The sequence below is a fragment of the Aulostomus chinensis genome, chromosome 7 (genome assembly GCF_037954235.1).
Source record: "Aulostomus chinensis isolate RoL2024-O1b breed Wild chromosome 7, RoL_Achi_v1.0, whole genome shotgun sequence".
Lineage (NCBI taxonomy): Eukaryota > Metazoa > Chordata > Actinopteri > Syngnathiformes > Aulostomidae > Aulostomus > Aulostomus chinensis.
In genome coordinates, this window is record NC_141326.1 from 1,548,619 (window position 1) to 1,566,286 (window position 17,668).

Consider the following 17,668-nt stretch of genomic DNA (forward strand, 5'->3'; position numbering starts at 1 on the left):
TTGTGGACAAAATGAATCACCCAGAGTGAAGAGCAGCCATCTTCTCACCCTCGTGCTGACGGGATCCTGCTTCTGACACAGACTGGACCGGTTCTGTGGTCCTGCCCCCTTCTGACTCCAGTGGTTGTGGATTAGAGTTTATGACTCTCTAGAGGCTCCCTCAGGACGGAGAAGGTCATCTGAGGGTCAAACCACACGCTGACTTATGGAGGCACGTCTGAGCGTGACGCCATCAGCTGATCCGTCTGCATGGTAAATATTGTGAGTGCTGAGTTCACAGATCAAAGTCTGACAGTCACGGGTTCTCCGCTGTGGAACGCGACCATGTTGCAATCCTCATCCCACACAAACCCACTGTCCCTCCAGACAAGATGGACCCTGACTGCTGTGAGTAATAATTGGATGGATAAAATCAGTGGAGAATTCTCAATGATTTTCTTGCTGGTTAAGAAAACCTCTCATGGCATCGACCAAAGTTTCCAACAGAAACCCTGATGTTGTGCACTCATAACTTCTGGCTGGAAGAGACCATGAATCTTTGTGTGACAGCAGCTCTGGAGGAGGCCCGGCAACAGGCCGCCAGCACCGACGCCATCTTGACCTCCTCAAACATGCAGAGAAGCCTCTGGTTCCTGGTTCACCCCCGAGTGTGACGTATTCACCAGGAACCACAAATCCACTAAATGAGACCATAAATTCTTCTAAACGGAACAAACTCAACCTGCCTTGATGGGAGGTTTGATTTCAGAAACATGGTTAAACTTTGGGGGGGGGCCTTCAGGAAATGTTTGATCTCCTTTGAAAAATTTGATGAAGAAATGAGGGAACCGGTGACGCTCGAGCCGCGTTGTGACCGCGGCCCCGCAACCATCGGCTCGACGGCGGGCGACGAACGCGTCGGAACAGCGTTGTTTTTTTCTGGTCGCACATCGTTGCTGACGCCCCTCCGAGGCCGCCTCTGATTGGTCGGGAGCGAACCGCCCCCCCACCCCCACCCCCACCCCGCCCTCCGAGCGAACGCTTCCCCAGCCGAAGTCTCATCTTATCAGTGGACCAGGGTCCGGGCCAGAGGGGTTACATCCGGGGCAGACAGGCGCAGGGTCGCGGGGTTCTGTAGCAAGATACTGACGGTGTGTGAGGGAAGCCCGCCCCTCCCCCGCTGCCTGGCACGGTAGGCGGGAGGACCGGGAAGAGGAGCTCGTGGCGGTAGGAGCCTGACACTCGACTTTTCCGGAGTTCAGCAGCGCTTCGGCGAGCCGTCAGCTCCGAGCAGCCCGCGCGGCGCCCCAAGCTCCCGCCGCTCACCCGCACTTCCGTCACCATGGCGACTCTGCAGCCGCTACTACGACCCCTGGCTTCTCTGTTGCACCGGCAGCTCGGCCGACACGCCGGGAGCCTCCGAGCAGCGCCCGTCCGGAGGTGCAGCCTCACCGCCTGCTCGAGCAAATATGTGCTGTCGCAGAGTGAGTATGAGCCGCCGCCGCGGCCCCGGGAGCCTCCGCTGCAGTTGTGTTGTTAACGGTCACTGTTGTTGTCATTGTGAGTCGCGCCTGGAGGGCGTCGGGAAGCTCGTGCTGGACTCTCCTCCGGTCCGGATCCGGAGCGCACGCGTCTCTGCCGGCGGGGCTGCGCCGCGAGCTCCGGGTTTTCCACCGTATTTGTGAGTTGTGATGGTCGCTGCAGGGCCCCCTATGCCCCGGACCCCCGGGGCCCTTTGACCTACATTTACACTTACATCCTGGTCCTGTTGCGCACCTGATGACGTTTGAAGAACGCTGGTGTGAGTCAGAAGCTCCCTCACGTGTCAACTCTCACCCAGTCAAACCAGCTCGTCCTGTCCACCGTCCCAGTTCACACTGAGCAGTTAGCAGGGCGTTCAGTGGCCTCTCCCCTAGAGCAGGCCAGCGGGGACAGAGTCACACCCTGGAGGCGTCACCCTGCCGCTGCAGCGGTAACAAACGCACCAGTGTGAGAGCAGCCCTGATCCTCCACAGGGTCCCCGATCCTCCACAGGGTCCCCGATCCTCCACAGGGTCCCCTCAGAAATTAACCACTAATGAACCATTGACGAAAATACAAACGCTGGTAATCACAGGTTTCCATTCAGAAACTCCACTTCTGTGCGTTTGGTCGTTGGCGCCTCTAAAGTGGACCCAGGTCCCTTGGAGTTTTTATTTTTGGGGACCGAGGCCGGAGGACGGTTCTTGTTTTTGGACGTGTTGCGTGTTTTCATGCTGATATTTCTGCCAACGCCAACTCCATTTTTGGAATTAGATTTTAAAGAGGATTGTTTTTTTTTTCTTCATTCCAAATGTTAATAATAATACGATAAACAAATAGCCGCCACACTGACGGTGCGATGTTATCGTGTGCATCGCTCCAGTGACAATAATAAAGTTGATTTGTTAATCGGAGTTGAACCGGGTTCCGCTGGTCCAGTGAGACCAACCCACCGGCGCCAACAGCACGCAGGATGATTGACGTCTTCAGACTCTGACCGAACCTCAGAACTCTTCAGTCTCACACTGGAGAGACCGGAAGGATCCCAAGCAGCCAGCAGGTTCAGCGCCGTGCTCAAGAGCACCTCTGCAGTACAGATGTTCACCACTGGACCCTCCGGGGTCCGGGACAACCTCCAAACGAGGACATTCACTCATCGTTCTTCTCCTCGCTCCTTGTGGCGCTGGACGACTGACGTTGACACACTGTGACATCGCCGCGGCCGCAGCTCCTCCCCGCCTAGTTAATTAGCAGGACTAGCTTTGCTGTACTTCTAACCCACAGCCGGGCGGCCGCTGCAACCTGATGAGGATGAAGGAAGACTCCCGTCAGACCTGCTGGGCGTCGCTCTCAGCAGAAACCTGAAGTCTTGTGTTGAGATGTCGAGGAAAACCACAAACAGAGCAGCACTTGTGCCCTTGACTGCTGCACTTCCAGGGTGATTTTCTCCATAGAAACAGAGTTGTTTTTTTAAAAAGTTGTTATTGTGGAAGAGTTGATGAGTGGCATAGAGGAGGACTTTGTGTTTTTTGGATGCGTTTCAAGGAAACTGAGGAAAGCAGGGACAGAAAGCAGAGTTTCTGTAATTAGAAGTCAGGTCCTTTGACAGACGCTGGCCTGAGCCGGCGGGCTGACCAGCCAGAGGTCCGGGTCTGATTCCCCGCCTGTGGAGGGGAGCTGGGGGCGTGCCAGGACATTCCGCGTGTCACTTTCTGTACAGCCGGCCCACTTCTCTTTTATTTTGTAATTTCCTTTTAGAAAAAAGCAAGAGGACGAGAAGGAAGTGCTCTTGATGACTGGCTCCTTTTCATTCAGTCCCTTCAGGCGGCTCAAGGACGCAGGAGAGCTATCGCTGGGTCTTCAGCTGGCGCCAGTGTGTAGTTTTTATATTTTCTATGAGGAAACTTTGATTTATTTCAAAATGGACTGTTTGAAAAAGCTGGAGGCAGCAGAGTACAACATGAAAAGTAGGTGTCAGCATTTCGACTGGATTTGTTTGGCTTTCAGCTGGGCAGCGCTCTGGCAGGTAAACCGATTTCTTCGACTCGTCTCTTTTAATTCTGTCCTCTCTTTCTTCTTCTCCTCAGTGCATCCCATGTGGCAGGGACCCCTGGCGGTACCAGGAGGTGACCGCCAGTCTCCCATCGATATCGTCGTGCGAAAGAGTGTCTTTGACTCTCAGTTGAAGCCTCTGATCACCGACTATGACCCCAATACCTGCCAGCAAATCTGGAATAACGGTTACTCCTTCCTGGTTGAATACGATGACACCACAGACAAGTCCAGTAAGTGACCCTCTTGTGATCCGGGTCGGGCGGAGGGCTGCAGCTGGGGGGCCTCTTCACATCACCAACATTCTGTGGTTCACTGTTTTTTGTCAGCTCCACATCAGTGTTGTGTTCCCTTTAAATATGGCCAGACGGGAATGAAGTCTCAACGGGGGGAATGCATGTTTGGATCTACACAAGAGGATTATCTCCCTCTTCACCCCCTCTTAAAGAGCCCTCAGTCTGTAGGAGAAACCAGTAATCAATGCTGCCTGCTGATAAAAGCCACAGCCGTAAGTGGGTCTGGTGACTGTCATGTGACTCGCAGGTCTCATCTGACCTCCCCTCTATGGACCCGGTCAAAAAGTCAGAGTCAAAACACTTGTTAGTGATTTACAACAGATTTAGAGCTTCAGTGATGGCTGTGGCCCGTTCTTAGCTCCTCGAGCTAGACTGAGTGAGGCAAAACAGGTTTGTAGTACCACAGTATTTTATTACCTGTAATCCAATACAAACACACAATGAAGTGATGCTGGCACTGAGGGAGGCCATGTTCCTCCTCCGCGGCGCGTCGGGCTGCAGCGTTGCTGTTATCTGCTGGTTTCATGACCCGCATACTAAACTGAAATCAACAGTGATGCAGTTGCAGCTAACTGGAGTTTCCCAAGGTGAGGTTTCCTGTGTGCTGGGGGATCAGTGGTACTTCCTGTCTAGCCTGTTCCTCTGCAGTTATCCTGGGTCATCACTTCCTTCTTCCTGCTAGTTTGGAATAAAGGCAAGAAGGTCACAGACATCATCTGATGGAAAGATCCGGGAGCGTGTTGTTTTTTTTAGGGTTGTGAAACAAGAGAGAGAGTGAAAAGTCCAAGGCAGCGATGTACATAATGTCCTGTCTTGTGCTTGCGCAGCACTGAAAGGGGGCCCCCTGCAAGACAGATTTAGGCTGTGTCAGTTCCACTTCCACTGGGGTGAGAGCAACGCCTGGGGGTCAGAGCACACTGTGGACAGGAGGCTGTTTCCTGCAGAGGTAGGGCCGGAGCACACACCGACACCAGCACATGCATCGCTCCAGAGCTTCTCACCCAGGTTGAGGCTGTAATGACATTTTTTGAATTTCAAAAACATAAAGACATCCACGCGTCAGCATGTCGAACTTCAGCTGTCCTTCCTAAGTGATGTGGGAGCGATGGTTGGGATGATTTATCATGTTTGCTCCAGATCCTATAGGAAATGTTTCTCTCACAAACCTTCCAAGCAGGCACAGAGGGACACAACAATGAGAAACTTCACAATCGAGACAACGAAGAAACAAATAAGACTTTGCTTCCTTTTTTTTCTTTTTGTCTTTGTGGCTCAAAGCTTTGCGGCTGAGCTTCAGTCTCACTGCTGTCAGCAGCTGTGTAGCCGCTGCTGGCAGATGTGTTCTTCCTTTTTCCGTCCAGTTCTAATAATTTGAGACACCAGAATGGAGCTGGAGTTTCGATAGGACGTCCTCAGTCACAGCTCAGGCGTTTGATCCCTGCTGATCGGTCGTGAATTTGCATCTCATCCAAAACATCCCGCCTCGTCTGCTCTGCACGGTGACTGCTCACCTGCATGGAGCCCCAGCCCACTCAAATGTGACGTCCGAATGCTTACAACCGAGAAAAACCCCACTTTCCGTGCTCGGGCTTCTACACCCACATGCAGGTGTACAGGAGTTCCTCGAGACCCGACCGTAGGATTAAAGCCCTGAAATGTCTGTGACAGGCTAACACACCATGCTAGGTACTGATGAGGTGTGTGTGTGCGCGTGCGCACCCTGTGACCAAGCCACTGAATGGAAAGAGCCAGATATGCAGCGCTATAAAAAGCAGATACCCTTCAGAGATACAAACTCCCTCCTCAGACCAAATGTTTCCTGGTAAACAGGATCAATGCTCCCTGGATCATGGAGACTTTATCTGCCTCTGCTTGTTGTGCTGTTGGTCACAACCTGGATTCTGCTGTTCGTTTGTCTCTCTCGTTTTGTTTCTGACTCCAACATTCACCTGTCAGCTGCTGGGATTTGAGACTCTTTCCGTGATGTTTCATATACACACACGTGTGTAACAGTGTGTGTCCCTACACGTCTCCTGCCAACCCCTCATTGGAGGTCTTGGGAACGTGTCCATGTCATGGTTCTCATCACTCAGTTAGCAGCTCTGTGTGTGTGTGTGTGTGTGTGTGTGTGTGTGTGTGTGTGTGTGTGTGTGTGCACGCACGTGCGCTGTTCAGAGGATCAAGTTGCTCTTGTGTCTGACGCTGTTGTTCCATGCAACAGCGTTTGCCGTCACGTGTGCTGACGACCCAAACTGCTTTGTGTCTGTACAGTTGTGTATGAAAGAAATAAAGGCAGAACGCTGCTCAGTCGTTAGAACCTCCAGTTGTTCCTCGGGTCGCACACAGCATCACAGTCCACGCTGGTCCCGAGGAGACGTGCACTCACCCTTAGTCGTCGTGTGCTCGTGTTCTCAGCTTCACTTGGTCCACTGGAACTCTGACAAGTACAGTCTGTTTGAGGAGGCAGTGATGGAAGACAATGGGTTGGCTGTTATTGGAGTCTTTCTTAAGGTACACACACACTCAACATCCAGACACATACGCGCACACCTCGTGTGTGCAATAGGAGCTTGAATCCAGATTCATGAGTACACCTTGTGCAGGTGGGGAAGAGACACGAGGGACTGCAGAAACTGGTGGATGCTCTGCCTGCAATCAGACACAAGGTCAGCGCACACACACACACACACACCACATTGGTACTTTGTCTAGATGATGCTTCACTGCACTGCACTGCACTCTCCTGAAAAAGACTGAGGCCCTCTAGTGGTTCAGTTGAGACACTATAGCAAGTCAGTATCTGCAAGGAACCTAAAAGGCCTAAAAATGAAGGCGGTACGAGCCAAGGCAGTTTTCTTTGTGGCCCGTTTTCCCCACCAGTTTGTCTCCAGGCTTCGTGGCATCATAACAACATCCTCTGCCCTCAGAGCCTCACATCGACTAAAACCTCCACATCTCTGTAAATGTTGTAAACTCATGTCAAGAAGAAGCTGTTTTCCTCCTCCTTTTCGCCGCTGCTGCCACGTTGCTTATCTCAAACACCGAACGATAAGGAAGCTGTAGTGCAGTCAGATGATTACTGAGGGTGTGTGTGTGTGTGTGTGTGTGTGTGTGTGTGTGTGTGTGTGTGTGTGTGTGTGTGTGTGTGTGTGTGTGTGTAGGGTAGTGTGGTGGAGTTTACCAGGTTTGACCCGGCCTGCCTCTTACCCCCCAACACCGATGACTACTGGACGTATCACGGCTCTCTGACCACGCCTCCTCTGACTGAGTCCGTCACCTGGATCGTCATGAAGCAGCACATAGAAGTCAGCCATGACCAGGTGTGTTGACGTGTTAAAAGATGAGTCTTTCTTTGAGGCACCAAAGAGGAAAAACACATGAGAAGTTCAGTTCAGATCAGGTTCAGCACAAATATCAGTCACCAAAGGCTGTGATGGGAACAGCCGGAATGTTTGGGATGTGATTAAAGATGTGCATGCGTACCATTCAAGGTACAGAAGGGTTTTTTTCTTACTTTCCGAAAGTCCAGAACAAATCTTTAATGGCAGCGCAGGCGGGTTTCATTGTCTGGTGAACTCTGAATTCAGGTGCAACAGCAGTGTGAACGACCCTGTAACGTCATCATGATCCTACACAGCCTCGAGTCTTGGACTGAGGTGTGTCAAAACTAGTTTAATTTGATGTTTTTCTCAGCTGAGTCCTGTTGCGACCTGCCACCATCTTCCTCACTCGCCATTCTAGGTCTTCTGGTCTGCCAGTTTATTCAGCTCCTCCTGGATCAGAGCCTCTTCAGCTCCTAATCTGGAAACAAATATGGATTAAAGGTTGAAACGGTGTCACCCTGCACTCAGAAAAGCAGCAGAAACTGTCAGAGTATCCAGCATTAGCACTAATTAGCGTTAGCTAGGTGTAGCCTAGCAAGCAGTGTTTGGTCACTCTATTGGGTGTATAAGGACTAGACCCTGACCAAGACCAGCACAGGGTCCCTGGTTGGCTTGTTCACTTGGTCCGCTTGCTGCTAGAGCGCAGAGCAGCCAGGAGGACAGTGGGACAGTTGAGAGCTGTTGGCTGCTTGTGCTGAAGGAAAGGACTTGTAACTTCTGTAGCAATGAGCATTGTGAGCACCAACTAGTCAGGTGACACCAGGCCGAGCGGCCTCTCTTGATCGTGGCACCAGCGGGCGCCTGGGCAAGCGTCATTGCTGGTGTCAAACTGGCTCAAATGACCTTTTGTGCCAAGCGTCCTTTAACTAGGAACTGAACCTGCACCTCCAGGTGCTTCAGTATGTTGATGAGGCTGGTCTGGTGCCACCATGCTGCCTTGATGTCTTGTGCTCTGATTACACGCCGTCTAAACACCAGGAGGCTGAACACGCCCCGAACCCACAGCTCACACATGAGCCAGCTTGTGTTTATGTACAGACGTGAGCAGGACAGTGTTCATGGCTCCTGAATACATTGATTATTAATTCTTTGAACACACAAGCATCACCATCTTTAATGACGAAGCTGCTGCTGCATGTGTGCTGCCCCCCGCCGCCGCTTCATGAAGCTCTTCAGGTAGTTGTTGTGTAACCCTGCTGACAGCAAACGGAAGGAGGAAAGTACCACTGTACCGAGGCTCTGTGGGGTGAAGAAAGTTGCACTCTGAATATGTCTCTCTCTCTCTGACCCCCCCCCCCCCCCCAGTTGGCTGTCTTCCGCAGTCTGCTCTTCACCTCGGCTGAGGAGGAGGTCCAGAAGAGCATGGTCAACAACTTCCGTGTGCAGCAGCCTGTCCGGGGCCGCACCGTCCGCTCCTCCTTCACGCCCTTCCTCCAGGAGGCGCCATCTACTGAAGGCGACCAGCACACCCACTGACAGGCCCACTCACCCTCTCACCGTCACACTGTTACAGCTGTCTACATTTTCTCTGTTGTGGCACAACTCGAATGTTTCTGATGCGGTGGTGACAGTAGGGCTCAGTTCCTCTGACAGTTTGGAAGATTTGTGTTGACTTGTTATTCAGATGTTGCTTTGATTGACCAGTAACCAATAAGGGATGTGGGGAAATATGCAGTTTCACTGGTTTTTATTCACATAAATTGTATTTATTTTGAACATATATGGTGAGTTCATACCTGCAGCTGAAGGTACTCGAGAGCTGCAGGTGGAGGTCCTCTAGCGCCGTTTGCTGGCCACAGCTGGTACTGCAGCAGTCTAACTTGAGGATGTTTTTGTCCATGTGAGGCTGCTGCCACTTTACAGCTGCCAGAGTTTATGGTCTTCAGCAGCACAAGTTTCTACCCCAGTGTCACTTTCTTACATCCTGTACGTTTTTTAGAGTTTCTCTGGATTTCTTGATGAACAGACTGTGTTCTTGATCTGTTACAAAAATATGACGCAGATTTGCTCTCTAACGGTTCTTCTACTGCTCCGTACTGGCACGCGCAAACATGCAGGCGATGGGCGATCAGAAGCCGATCTCTTCCAGCCTTCAGTCTCATTAAGCACTGTACCTGCAGTGCCTTCCCCGCTGCGTGACTCAGCTCAATCTGAGCATGACATGAGTCAATCCGTTCCCTCCAGGCGTGGTTCAAAGCAGCGAGTATTTGCTGAGTAGCAGTCAAGACATGTCCCAGAGGGAGGAGCCAACTATCTGGTTCTTCCTCTAACTGACAGGTGAGAGGGGGTGGTGAACATGCAGACAACCAAGTCCAGATGTCCAGGAAGCTCTGCTGGTTTTGTCTACGTTGTCACGCACACCTGACTGTTTATGACTGGAAAAGCCTCTAATTACGCAATCAATGTCCGCTTTTGCTTTCTGTTTCAAAATGGAGTCCTGGGGCACTGAGAGCTGTGGCTGATGTTCAGATGTAGTGGTGTGGGACCAACTGACAACAGCCTTGTGTGTCATCCTCTCTGGTAACGAGAGAAGGGCTGCTTCTGGACCTCAGTCCGACTCTCAGGAAGGTGATCAAGCGCTCCTCCTCGTTTCTCATTAAATCCAGAATCTAATCTGGTGAGACGACAGCAGAAGTGGCGCTGAGGATGTGGCAGCCATGGCTGGAACGTAACCTTCCATCCATCTGACAGTCAGCAGATGTGACTCTGCACTGACACGTTAGACAGAGAAGCAGGCTGACACAAAGGGGGCGGAGTTAACTGCGCAGCATTTTTATGGTTTCACATCTCAAAGCCACATAAAGGGAGCGCGTCTCCGCCTCCTCTCATCGGTGAAGGTCTCCAGTGAGCCGGGCCGACGGCCTCGTCATGGTTGTCTGTTTAATGCTGCTGCACTGCTCCATCTCCCCAGGAGGGACCCGGCGTCCCAGCTGAGGCCTTGCAGGACGCCACCCACTGAATAGAAGATCTAGATCCGGAATGAAAAGGTGGCTTAGATGAGCTTGGGAAAAGCGTTTTGGTGGACTTGGTGTGGAGTTCATCAAAACATTTTTAGCAAAGATGCATTGTTTTGGTGTTTTTACAAATCATGCAATAATCTGTTAGTTGTGATGTACAACATCTGCCCTCATCCACTGACGCCCGCCATCGCCTGCCTTCATGTTTCATGAGACTTGATCACACGAAACAGCCGAATGCTTTGAATGTCCCTGTACTTCAGTACAGACGGTTCATCTCGCAGTTCGGTTTCTGATGTCGAGGTTGTGATGTTGTGTCTCAGTGCGTTGCCAGGAAATCACAAATTTTTTGGGGTCTTCGCTAAATTTGTGTGTCTGTCTTCATGAGGAAAAAATAAAATACTGACAAGCGGCTGTCGCTACGCTGCTGTATTCAAGATGGTTGTCGTGGTCGGAGCCTCGCGTCTTGCCTTCTGCTGTGTTTGCTTGAGGGTCAGTGAATGTCTCATCATGGATGCTGTACATATCCTGGCTGTTTATTTGTCTATAGGGTAGCTAACATTCCCATCCTGCAGGGGCTCGACCAGGACCCTCGAACTTCCCAGCATGCCTTTCTGGATGGCTCCTTTATCGTCCAGCTGTACAACCAGGAAGGGGGGGGGGGGGGGTTGAAGAGGAAAAAACAGGATTGTGTGTCGATGATATGTGAAGATGATTGTCAAGAAACTGACATAACAGTTGACACATAACAATAAAGTCATGATGTTGAAAGAATGTTTACGGCTGTGTTTTCAGGCCGTCCAAACGTCTCAGGAACATCTGGACGCAGTTCCGTCAACAAGAGGTCAATGTTCACAGGCTCCATAAGATGAAGTGAAGTGATTTTAGAGGTCAAAGGTCAAGGTCATATCGGCAGGCATGCATGCATCCGCAATGCTGAATGGCCAATGATGAATCTGAGTCTTCAAAGTAGAGGAGGGTGAAATGTGATAGAAGTAGCTTCATCATGACCTCCTCGGGCTGAGCAACAAAAACATGTATTTTACAAACAAGTGACTGGACAGCAGCAAGCAGAGGACGGATACAAGAACATTCCTAATCAGGTGGAGAGAAACCAAGCCAGAGACCTGCACTGAACTGCCTTATTTGCTGTCAACCTCACACGTCGTGGTGCTGTTCCCTCCCTTCATGGCCTGTGGCGGCGAGGCGACCCCTCCTGCAGTGCTGCTGCTTTTCTGCAGCAGGAAGGAAACCGATGCATGAAACCTGAAACCTTCTGGGAGGAACCTATTCAAAAAAGAAAGTCTTCATAGAAAACTGTTGTAGCATTTTTCTGACCACGCCAGCAGGAGTCTGCTGTGGTGACGTAGGTCAAGTAGAGCTGCCAAATCCTCAAGAAGGTGTTGAATTATTTCCCGAGTGTTTGTGACCTGTTCTCCACCCGGCGTTGGAGATCTGGGATCGACTTCCACGTCACTGCTATGATTTCCCCCCAGTGAACAAGGCTTTTTTCTATTTGAAGCTCCTTGAACATGCGCCTGTGATCTGAATCCCCCCAATAATGGCAGGTGACCAGAGCAGCGCAGAAACGAGCCCTTCTCTGAATCACGTCCAGAACCCATCTCCGTCTTTTGGGTGATCGGTATCAGGGAGTCAAGTCAGGTCAGGTTTATTTGTGTGTCCCCAAACCCCAACCAAAGTTCTGTCCTGACTCTGTCCAAGTAGAGCAGGTCCAGCACCTCCCTCCTTCAATGAACCTCCACCCAACAATTCTCCATCAGCAGCACATCCTGCAACAGCAGCCACCAGAACCTTCCTTTACCAGCAGGAAGGTGGAGCAGATCCAGGATCAGTGGGGACAGACGTCTGCTTTGACCAGGGAGGAAGACCAGAATCCTCATGCAAGTGTGGCAGTGAGGGAGCGAGGATGCAGACCAGTGCTGCAGCTGCTGGAGGCCTGGAGCGTGAACGCCGGACAGTTTCTCACATCCAGATGACGTTGAATCAGTGTTTTACACACACACACACTCTTTTTGTACAAACTGTCTTTCTAGGGAATATATAGAGATATAGATATATATACATAGACCCATTGTTCTCCCAGTGGACCCACCAACTCTTCTCGAGGCTGAAACAAGTCACCACCTCTTTGTATGGAGACCCCACCCTCCCACCCTGCCCTCACTGATACCTTTGAAGCCCCCTGACACAGAAAGGGATGTTTGGTGGCCCCCACCCAGACGCCCGGGGAACTAAGGGTGGGTTGTTTACACTGTAGTAGACTGTTACCACAGCTGGGTGTGATGTGGGTCTGATTAGAACCAAAGAAATGGTGACTGAAGCCCTCTTCTGGGGGTGTTTGTTGTGCTTGGCTGCGGGGGAGAGGGGACGCACCAGTCAGTCTCTGCTGGGTTTCCCCTGATTGTGTGAGCATGGGCAGACTGACTGGAGACCCCCACACTTTGAACTGCTGTGTGTGTGTGTGTGTGTGTGTGTGTGTGAGAGAGAGAGAGAGAGAGAGAGAGAGGCTAGCACATTTGTCCTTGTAGTAGGTGTGTATCAATAACCGCTGATGAGACATGATTATGAGTACAAACCTGATGACAAAGGGTGTCAGAGACGATGCTGTCGATGGTGAAAAGGTGAGTCCACGCATATTTGGGGCGCTCACATCTGACTGCTAACTGGCCCTTAAACTTCCTCTGACAGTACCAGGAAAGTTCTGCTGCCCTTACAAGTGCATGATAACACATTCCTTTGTCTGGGGACATCCCACATTATCACCAAAAGACCAAAACACAGAGTGTGTTTGTCTGTCTCGTGATGCTCCCCTCGTCAGTGGTGCGTTACGGCCCTGAAGGAAAAATTGTTGTCTTGTGCAAAATGTTTTCTTAAAGTTGTCTTGTGCCCTTCAGAGAATGTAGGCCGTGAATCTTCAAGTGATTCTATGCTCAAACATTGTATTTTAGCTTTCAAGTGCTGACAAATAAGTGCCTTGAACAGACAAAGATGGTTTATTCCCCTCCTGCGTCACTTCTTTGCAGCTCCAGGATGAAGGAAGAGTCGGCCACGTGTATCTAGCTTGAAGCTACTGGAAACTGGTGGCTATCAACAGCCAAACCGTCTGAAAACTTCAGTTTGCAAAGTGCTTGTTTACTGGATTTGAATCAGTGAGTGAGTGTTACTCTAATCTAGGTTACTCCCCCTGTATAACTTTTAATTTAGGAAAAATGCTTTCACAAATGTCGCTCGAGCGTGTTTGAGGAGAAACAGGTTGCAGCTGGATGCGTTGACTTGGGGTGGAGACAGGCAGAGCATCTGAACCGCTGCAACGCTCCAGGCTGTTAATTAAGCTTCAGTCTGCTGTCAGAACAATCAACAGCTGTGCGTGCTTCCTGTGTACGATGACCGTAAGCAGCTTTGTGCTCGCTGATGTCTCCACCCTGAAGCCCACAGATGAAAATGATGGAGGCGGCTGAAGGCAGGTTCAAATGAGAGCTTTCCTGCTGTCCCTCTTTTAAAGGAGGGCAAACCCCCACCCCCCAGGTCTCACCAGAGAACAGAGGGCACAGTAACAGGAACTTCTCCTTCCGAGCTCCAAGCCCGTTGCTCTTCCTCCAAGTGGACCTGCAGCTTTAGTAGCTTCTCCTTCCCTCATCAATGCTGTTCGTTGGCCTTCTACCTGGATGTGATGTGCATGGAACACATCTCCTGAAGATTGTTGAAAAGAGACTGGACAGTGGAGACGTGACAGGAAATGAGCTGGAGATGAAGATTCCCAGTCAGACCCAAACCAAGACAGAACCAGTTCAAGGTTGAGCGTAAACTCTGAACCGCTGGATCGGCCCTCAGCTTCTCTCCAAGGAATTTACAGGAAGCAGCTGCTTCTGAAGAGCAGTGAGAGCGAACAAAAGCACCTCAACAAACATCAACAACAAACTATCAGATAAGAGGCAGCGCGGGACCTGCAGAGCTGGCCGCTGATCTTAGCAGTTGCTCACGCTTTCCACGTGTAATCAAAGACAGAAATGTAATTGATCTGGTTTTAAATCTCTCACTTCCAACAGTGAGAAACTTGCAACACCAAGACTCCAGCAAGAGGAATGCCGGTGTGGCGGATGAACGTTTCGTCTTGTTTTACACATCTCAGGTTTTCTGAAACATCAGTAACAGTGATTGTGTCCTGGATTTTTTTCCGGTTTTCTGGACGCACCCACACAGAATCACTTCATTGTTTAGGAACCTTTTCCCATCAGCAGCGCCAACGTCTCTCTCATGTCTGCAGCTCTCAAATACAAACTCCAGTTCATTCCATGGGAGTGGGTGGTCACTGGTCAAATGACCCGAGGAATCATTTCGGGAATCTGTTCCATGGTCATGTGAGAAGAAGCTATACTGCTGAAGGTGGGCGCTGCATGAAGAAATGGATGAATCACGAGATGATACGAGCGGCCTCCAGTGGGTTGACGTACTCCTGTACAAAGCTGACAAAAGGAGCTCACAACCGTCGCGCGCTTTGTTGCGGTGAAATGGCTGATAAGGATAAACATCACAATCGTACATGAACGCATTCGTTCTGCATGCGTGAATGCCAACATTTGTTCATGGATGTTGCTTTAACATCAGTCTGAAAGTAATGAACTCCACACAAAAAAAGGAATAAAAGAACAGGAGCTTGTTTGAAGAGCGTGAGACGAATCCCCACCTTCACTTGTGGAACCAACGCGTGTGTCACGCAGGAACAGGGAAACACTCGGGAGCTCCTAACTGACCTCACAGCCAATGAAAAAAGGCCATTTGTTCCACCATATCAAAGGATCTGCACTAAAATGAACGGTTTCTTCCTTGACCAGTTCACAGCGCACCAGCCTTCAATGATTTCTGGATGTGTGCCACTGCTGTGCTCTGGTTTGCGGTTCTTGCTTGGCTCCTCCTACACACCAACACCAAGTTCGGTGAAAATCACCCTCATAGTTTGTGTGTAATCACGACAAAGGGACACCACCTGAAAATCTATTTATTGGCTCCTCTGAGCTACGAGCTCCTCCAACCTCGCTGCTTCTCTGCCAGATGTTGATTCGACACATTAAAGGAACATGGTAGAAGAACTCAGGGGCTTTTTGGGAACATGCTCTTTTTCCATCGTCCCCAGAACCTGGCGAGTAGACAGAGACCCTTAATTCCCCTGAGCTGCATTCGGGAGCTGAGACCCATGCTAGTTAGCTTAGCAAGAGAAATGGAAGTGGATGTGCAGGTTAGCATCCTCTAAACTATGCTAACAACTCCTTTTGTGTTTATTAATATTTGTTTTGTGTAGATTGTGGCCAAAAAAAAAAAAGAGTTAGAAAAACATTTTCTCTCTCATTCAAAGTCTGAAGTGTTGAGACGCTCAGTCCTTCTGTCCTATCTTACTCATCTGGCGTCATCACTCGTACCAATGACGTCATCACACCAGGTGTCCCCACCATTCAACTAGCTTGTGAACCTTCTCCACCAGCACCAGGTGCTCCACCTGCTCCAGGGGCTCCTGCGAGTGACTGAGGCTGGTCTGGTGCCTCCACGGTGCCTCGATGTTTAGGAGCAGCAGGACACGTTACAACACCCAGAAGAGGCTGGTCTCTGATCAGTGGAGTCATGAGGGATGAGATGTTAGAGACTCATCACCCAGACCAGCAGAGGAGCAGCACTGCTGCCTGAGAAGCTGGAGACATGGACCTCCACCTCCTCCAGACCTGCTCCACCTCCGATGGCTTTGGTGGATTCCTGCTGCTCCCGTACATCAGACGTGTTTGCTCCTTCACCTGGAGCAGGGGGACGTCCAGTTCTCCAGGTGAGGAGAGCTCTCTTTCTTCCCCAGGTGAAATGTGAGCACCACTGAAACAGCAACCCTCCAAGTCCTGGAGCAACCTGGGCTTTAGAGGGAACGACACCAGGCTCTCTGATTGGTTGGGGCGATGTCACACCTGAAACACCCATGTCGGGGGGGGGGGGGGCGCTCTCTCCCACCTGGACCATAGGGTTTTCAGCTGTTCCTTTCACACACCAAGGCTCCTTGTGAAACAAGGAGTAATATGGACCCAAATGCAACAATCGAGATGCTGGTCACGGAAAACACAAAAAAACGTATTAGCTGCTTAGGAAAGCTTGGCTGGTGCAGTAGCTCAGCCTCCGGGGGAGGAGGAGCAGGTGAGAGGGGAGGGGCAGGAAACAAAAATCTGACCAAAAAAGGAAAAAGGTCCACAACAAAAATCTCCAGCTCCAAAACACAACAAAGGAAAAGTCAGCATCAACATTGCCAAAGAGGAGGGCAGGAGGTGGAAACAGGCAAAGCAAACGGGGAGAGGGTGGCTCTCTAACCTGAGAGGTGAGCAGGGGTGATGATTGAGGGGAGGACTGGCTGATTGGGTGGAGGTGGGTGAGGGATGGTGCATTCAAGGGAAAATGGAGAAACCCGTGACTGAGAGTTAGCAAACCAACACCTTGTTGCTGAATGAATGACGCCAGCTGGTTCCTCGTGGCGAATCACGGCAACCACGACATGATGTCATCACCTGACCTGCTGTTATCTGATAAAGATGTTTGACAGGTGGTGAACTTGGCGGTGCTGATTATGGACTGCAGGTTCATTGCTCCTATTTATTGCCTCCTGTTGGTGGACGAGGGTTCACGTATTTTTTTAGCTGAACTAGAGACTGAAACATTAGCTAAAGACCAGGCGGCCTACAGAGGGGAGGTCCGGCGCTGCCCAGCCAGCAATCTGCTGCTGAGCACCGCAAAAACTACAGAGGTTATTTTAGACTTCTGGAGAACTGGAGCAGACCACGCCCTCTCCACGTCAGCTGGGTGTCAGCTTTTAAATTCTCGGGAATCCACATCTCCGAGGAGCTCTCCTGGTCTACCCACACCAAGGCAGTGATGAAGAGGGCCAAGCGAAAGCTGCACTCTTCAGGATTCTCAGGAAAATCAAAGTAGAACCGAAGCTGCTGATGCTCTTTTATGACTCCACAATCAAGCGTACAAGCTTATTGCTTCAGCGTGGTACGCTGGGGGCTCGCCTGCAGACAGGAAGCCCCTGCAAAGGGTCATAAACACTCCCGTTGCCTCAGAGGGACCAGATCTATCCTGCAGACTCCTCCCACCCAGCTCATCCTCTGTCTGAGGGCAGGTGGTACGGCTCAGTGAGGCCTGCACATCCAGACTCATAGTTTCTCTCTCGGGACTAGAAGAGCAATATTATTGGAATATTCTGTTATTCTGTTTATTTCATCTTACTATGATGCAATTCTCCATTTTTGCTGCTTCAGCTAAGCACGTCCGGGTCTAGTGTCTTTTATGTGTGTGTATCATGATTTTATATTTCCTGATCAAATCCTATGACTCTTGAAGCACTGATGATGTTATGTACAATGACAATAAAGATTTTTACTCTATTTCTATTTTATAGGAGATGTTTTTTCCTAACCCCTGCTGTAACTGGTGT

General features: G+C 50.5%; 1 protein-coding gene across 2 annotated transcripts; it reads left to right on the forward strand.

Moving 5' to 3' along the window:
- Window positions 1-1,017: 1,017 nt before the first annotated feature.
- ca5a (carbonic anhydrase 5a) lies at window positions 1,018-10,841 on the forward strand. Of its 2 annotated transcripts, none has more exons than XM_086208079.1 (7): window positions 1,018-1,463; window positions 3,588-3,785; window positions 4,676-4,794; window positions 6,264-6,359; window positions 6,452-6,514; window positions 7,010-7,168; window positions 8,537-10,841. In XM_086208079.1, exons 1-7 carry the CDS (start codon window positions 1,322-1,324, stop codon window positions 8,705-8,707), a joined length of 948 nt encoding a protein of 315 aa, XP_086064205.1. In that variant the 5' UTR covers window positions 1,018-1,321; the 3' UTR covers window positions 8,708-10,841. The 2 variants fall into 2 exon arrangements, with proteins under 2 accessions (XP_086064205.1, XP_086064204.1); XM_086208078.1 differs by lacking the exon at window positions 1,018-1,463 and adding an exon at window positions 2,771-3,467.
- The last annotated feature ends 6,827 nt before the right edge of the window (window positions 10,842-17,668 follow it).

Excerpts from the sequence above, each read along its gene's own strand:
- ca5a (XM_086208078.1), top strand. The coding sequence starts at position 3,293 with ATGACTGGCTCCTTTTCATTCAGTCCCTTCAGGCGGCTCAAGGACGCA. Across the intron at positions 6,515-7,009 it reads TGCCTGCAATCAGACACAAG|GGTAGTGTGGTGGAGTTTAC; the intron begins GTCAGCGCACAC and ends GTGTGTGTGTAG. Across the intron at positions 7,169-8,536 it reads TAGAAGTCAGCCATGACCAG|TTGGCTGTCTTCCGCAGTCT; the intron begins GTGTGTTGACGT and ends CCCCCCCCCCAG.